The 6,081-nt window shown below is 37.5% G+C and overlaps 1 protein-coding gene across 3 annotated transcripts in view; it reads right to left on the reverse strand.

The window, feature by feature from the left end:
• Nucleotides 1–223: 223 nt before the first annotated feature.
• Nucleotides 224–6,081, reverse strand: part of GREB1 (growth regulating estrogen receptor binding 1) — a 59,647-nt gene continuing 53,789 nt past the window's right edge. For 2 of the 3 annotated variants that reach the window (XM_010172003.2, XM_029085958.1), the window contains exons 29-32: nt 4,883–5,018; nt 4,146–4,346; nt 2,336–2,474; nt 340–503 (exon numbers count right to left, since the gene is read on the reverse strand). In XM_010172003.2, the coding sequence (XP_010170305.1) occupies nt 340–503; nt 2,336–2,474; nt 4,146–4,346; nt 4,883–5,018 (640 nt within the window). Of the gene's footprint in view, nt 504–2,335; nt 2,475–4,145; nt 4,347–4,882; nt 5,019–6,081 lie in introns of all 3 variants that reach the window. The other variant, XM_029085957.1, reaches the window with a different exon arrangement.

Consider the following 6,081-nt stretch of genomic DNA (forward strand, 5'->3'; position numbering starts at 1 on the left):
TTCTAAAACTCTTGCTTATGAACTTGCATATGGTCTTTTTTTATCACAGAAGAAGTGCACTCATCGACCTTCCTTCTGATCCAAAATTACTTCTGCTATGCAGAGTAGTAAGTTTCTGTGTCTCTCCCAGGAATTAGGAATGACTTCCACCAGACAATTAAATTAGAAAAGTCACTTCAATGTTTGGAAATATGAGTGTAAATTGTCTGATTAGATATCATTCTAATAAACAATGGATAACTTCTGTTTCTGTTCAGAAAGCAGAGCCTCTCAAAAGTTATTTCATGAGATGTTGGTAATTAGTCTCTTGTATCATGCAGGAAATATGTCTCTTTTCAATTAAATATGTCGTCCAGTCAGGAAGAAAAGTGGCCTGTCTTCTTTTGCATTGGCAGTCTGGAATTCATCCCGCAGCCGGAACTGCCATTCGTCTTCCAGCTCTAGCCGGACAACAGTCTGGCGAAGAGAATTGCGATCTTGACAAATCACACACAGGGTAGCACCTAAGCAAACAGTTAAAAAAAACCCCATGTGAGTATCCCCTTTGTTTCCAGATCACCCAGCTCTCCCCACCCCTTAGCATGTAAAACTCCAGCACCTTCACAAGAGGAGTTACAAATGGGCTTGGGAGAAAATTAAGACACTCTTGTAGGACTGAAGAGAGCTATGTTCAGCTCCCTATTCATCAGGATCTTCTTGTGTGACTTGAGGTATCTAGTATTCATCTAGTAAAGAGAACTAACAATACCTTACCTACTCTTTAGGGTAAGGAAGGGTAAAACTGTCAGGTCTAAGGAGGTGGTGATGGGTCCTGGCAGAAAACAAGGTAAAGTCCTATGTCCATTACTGTTCTAGCCCTACTGATCATTACCTTGCTGAGTGAAACTCTCACTCAGCAAAACACACCACAAGTCAGTCACCATGACGGCTGACTAAGCTGTTTGTGCTTTGCTAACCAGAAATGGTCTAAACATGTCCTTAAAACTAATCACAAACTTTAGTTCTTTTCAGATTGCTAAGCTAACATGCTGGCAAAGAAGAATGTATGGCTAAGGACACAAGTAAATCCAGAATGCCAAAGTAAGAAATATAATATTTTAGTAAACAATATCAATTGTCTCAACCGGCATGGTGATACCATTTAAACTTGCATGCATGATTTCCTGGCTTCTGAGGAAAGTGCTCAATTAAGAGGAAATAATTACCTCGCCAGCATTCAGTAATCTGAATGAGAGACGGTGAGGTAAGTGGAAATGCCCAAGACACAAAAAAGCTGAGAATATAATAAAAAGAAACAAGACAGACAGTCGTGCAGTGTTTAATGCTCATGTGGTGGGTTAGAAAATCAAGTGGACTGCCAAGGGAGATGGAGAAATTTCGAATCAAATACACTTTGTGCTACATGCTATAAAAATTGTCCAGTTTATGCAAAATGAAACTGATTTATAGCCTCTGGTCACTCAAAAAATGCAGTACAAAAGCACTGATTTCATTTAGTTACTCTGCTAGTCTTGCTAGAGAAACTACAGGCTGATTAAAATGTGAACACTGCTCCAGAATGAGCATAGACACTGGCACTCATGTGGCTTCAGTGGCGTGTGCAGGCAAAAGCACTGTCTACCCCAATTTGCACTTTGCTACACATACCTACATGAAACTGTATTAACTGCAACAGAGAACACAGCAATTCATTACTACTTTGCCATGGTGTTCTTCCTCCAGCGACAGTTATAGCTGTGAGTAAAACAAATCCCCAGAGTGCTAAATGCCTAAGATATAGTAGCAGAACAATATGAAAAATGTTTGCAGTGTGACTGCCTGCAATACAAATGGAAGTTATTTGTCTCCACTGCTATCCACCATCATACGGACTACATGGAGAAACTGATTATTAGGAATAAATTTTAAATGACCCAGCTTCTATTTTCAAGGATAGCAAATAGATTTTGATGGAGGCTTGTCCATCACCCATTTTCTATCGAAAATTAGAAAATCTGCAAGAACAAAATACATGAATGTTTCATACATAAATCTTAAAGGTTCAGTTTTTAAACATGAAGTAAGGAGTTATGCAAATACACTAGGAATAATGATATAGATCTAACATTCCTCCCCATTTAGAAATCTGAAGAACTTATAACACTGTTATATACTAGTTTACTACAGTACAGAGCCAACACGATCAAGCATAAAAGATGGGTGGGATGTACAAAGACAAATATAGATACTTGCATATACATATATATACATGTATTTTTTCATATAAAATACATTTTCCCAAGGTTCCCAGAGAACTTATCATATAATTATCTGTAATAAAATTATTGCAGCTCACCTTTAAGAAAATGAAACTTCTTCAAAAAGCTAGCTACAACAAAGGAGTCACAGAGGTATAGCAGGAGACCACTGAATGTCAAACCAGAGGAACTGATATTCAGAGAGTGAGGCCGAGAACTCACGTAGGAAACTGCAATCTGATTGGGAGAGGGAGGAAAAAAAATTAACATTTTTCAAACTTCTATATAAAGGTAAAGTTTGATATCAAGCTTTCAGTATTTGCACCTGATTCAAATTCAGACTTGCTTTCCAGCTCCAAATATTGTGATCGTTATAGTTCCTTCCTAAACATCCCTCTAAATATTAAAAATTTAGATAAAAGCACTATTCATAGGTATGTATTAGTTATTACTATTCATCACTATTATTATCAAAAAGTTTAGATCTGATAGGCTTTGAAAGCTGTAGTAACATTAGTTCCCCACAGCCATAAAGCTGTGACCTGCCCAGAAGAGTTTATCTACATATGAGTAAATATAGTAACACAAATAAAAACATTTGGAAATGTCTAATTTCATTTACATTACAATAGGATTACTCAAGTCAATAGAGTTGTGCATATACATAAATGTGCAAGGTTTCCTCTTCTCTAGTTTGCTTTTATGGCTACTCCCCAAATCTGCTAGGAACTGCGAATATTTATAGCACTCTTTCTGGATTTATACATTTAAATTAAGGAATATTCCACACAAGGCAAGGCCTTTTCTCCAAAGTGTCATTGTACTACTTAGTTGGGGAAGACCCTCATTTAGCATAAATCACAGTGATTCAGTGGAGCAAGGTTAACTCACAGCAGTGAGGTTCTGGCCCAGGATGACTACATTTATACATATTCCTTCAACCCTATTGTATCATATTCCAGATCAGGTAACAATTCCAGAACCAAATTGAACTCATGTTGAACATTTCATGTGCTGAATTAGTTAGAGCAGAAAGGATGCAATGGATGAAGACAGTAACAGTACAATGCCCTTCCACAGAGGTTGGGTTTTTTTTTTTCCAAACATGGTGGGAACATGGACCTGTAAGAACTCAGCCAGAAAGGAAATTAAAAGATATAATTCAAAATGTTCAGGGAGCCACATATATGGGAAGATTATTACACAGCTGTCTTGGTAAAGAAGTTTAGTGAAACCAGCAAGATTGAATTTAATTTAGTATTCAAGTCAGGTGAAAAGGTAAAAACAGTTTATCTCTTCTGAACAACAATCTTAGTATCACACTTCTATCCAACCTACCTTTAAGTATGACCTTGGCTTTACAACCAAGCTCCTTTAAGTATGACCTTGGCTTTACAACCAAGCTCATCAGAGAAAGCCAACAGCTCCTGAGATCTAATGTCGGCTTCTCCCATTCTGACTGTTTTCTTGGTATTTGCTTCTCTGTCTCAGGTTATCAGTCAAAAGTGAACCAAAACATTTGTATTTAGAAGTGCTTTCTAAGGGATAGCTAGCATTTGTAAAACACTCTTGTGGAAGAAATTTGCTGTAGGAAGGGCCAAATAATAGCAGACTGAGAAAACACTTCTTGAGGAAAAATGTGCTCTGTGCTAATTCAGAATCTAATATAATTCACAGACTATATTAGTATTTAGGACAACTCTGGTATTGTTCTCCATGTATTCTCATATGTACAATACTCTCTTCATGTATCTCTGTGGGACTAAAAATTTTATTTTAACATTATAGGAAACTTGTACCTGATTCTTCAAAGGCTGCGTAACTATTATTAAGGAATCCATCAATGAACTCATACAAAACATAGTCTATACATTTCTAGAGCTGCTTGAAGATTATTTTGTTTAGTACCTGTGGTCCTAAGTTAAGGTAACAGTCCACAGATAGCACAGGATGGCTATAATTCTTCAGTGAGAGAGGGAAGAAGCGATGGCTGTGAAACTGGAGGTATTTTTCAAGGAGCAGCTGAGCAGGTGCTGCCAGGAAGGTATGCTTGCTGTCAGGAGCACAAATGTATTGAGCAGGGGAGATTGAAACTGGAGTGTCAGATACCTATGAGGGAAAAATATTTCTGGTACAGATCAATCCTGATCAATGCTTATCTGAATTTTAGTTTGTATAAAATATATCTCTATCTTACAAATCTAAGATTTATATAAGAAGCAAAGTCATTCAGACAAAAATATCTGCTACCAAAAAGCTTTCAGAGTTTCACATAATTATATTTGTATTTATAGAGTATTTGAGGTTTCTTCTTTGAACGCAAAGTACTCCTACATCTGAAGGCATATGAAGATGAGCAATTCCATAGCCATAGATGAAAAACTTATAGTGAATGGTTACTTGGATCATAAAGAGACACTTTAGATTTTTTAAAAGTTTCAAAGGAAAATTATTACAGAAAGGTGCATTTATGCCAAGAATATTGTGGATTTCAGGAATAATTTTTTTTAAAAACCCCACATGGCAGACATACCCCATTACTGGCAACTGGCGATGCACCAAAATACCTCAGCTCTCCTGGTTACAGGGTTCAGAAAAGGAAATCAGAATTTTAACAACAACAAAACAGAGGTCTCAGTTCCCACCTTAGACTTAATGTGGAAGGATCGCTGTCCTCCTACTGCAATTTGCTTTTTCATGACGCTGAAGTGATTGAACCGACAGATGAGAAGGCCAGCACTGTGGGCACGCAAGTTGAAGTCAACATCATCACACGTAAATCTGGAAAGAATAAATTCATAGCAGTTCAGAGGAACATTTCTCATCACACACCAGCAAATACAAGCACTTGGGGTCTTTGGTCAGCACCATGGAAAGGACAGGCATCAAACACACTGACCCTCCACCAACACCTATGAGTCAGGGTAAGAGAGTTCAGCTTTGTAATAATAAACTAGGCTAGAATGAGTTCAAGAAGATCAGAATGAGGGAAGGAACCACTTAGGGAGGGACAGGACCAGAAACACAGAGGGAAATAGAAGTGAAAAGGTAGCAAATTGCCAGGGAAAAGACCTAGGAGTTAAGATATTTTCTTTGCCTTCGACTGCAATAATGCGGTCATAGAAAATAGCTACATGCATTACTACTCCAAATAAGGAAATTAGTTCCTTTGACTTCCAAGCAAATGGATGATGACCCATATTTGATTAGTCAAATGCACAGAGGTCTCTGACTACTAATTTTTCCCTTAGAATACAAATATCCAGTAAAATTTTCAGTGTTCCTCCACAGAAATAATGTCACTTTACATTAGAGACAAAACTATTTGAAGACAAGGAGTCTTTTCTTAACAGAACTGCTGAGACATAAGAATAAGTTAAGCAGAATGAGGCCAAACATCTCTTGAGATAAATTTGACCCATTTTAAAAATAAGATGGAACAGTATAAAAGGTAGACTCCTAAAGCTGACTAAATTCAAATACTCTGGCCTTTGGAAGATTCAGACTGAGTTCTCCATTTTGAATGTGTTACACAGCAAACAGGATGATATGCAGAACCGTTGGATTAACATCCAGGGCTTGGATTTAAGAGAGTGGAGCAACTACTGCAACAGTCCACATCAGTGAGAAACATGGCATTTAATTATAGATTTTTAAAATCTTGCCTTTGATCTTAGTAATATTTACATGGATTTTTGGTATCCTTGACTGTCAGTGTCTCTGTGTTTCCTTGCCAGCCCAGGCTTGGAATGTCATACAATACTTCAGGCTCAACAGCACCCACACAGAGGATTATGGTGAGCCAGGCATGGTTTAAAGACACAGGCAGGAAATGGGTAGTGTG

This window comes from Antrostomus carolinensis, unplaced genomic scaffold (assembly GCF_000700745.2).
Source record: "Antrostomus carolinensis isolate BGI_N321 unplaced genomic scaffold, ASM70074v2 scaffold1527, whole genome shotgun sequence".
NCBI classification, from domain to species: Eukaryota; Metazoa; Chordata; class Aves; order Caprimulgiformes; family Caprimulgidae; genus Antrostomus; species Antrostomus carolinensis.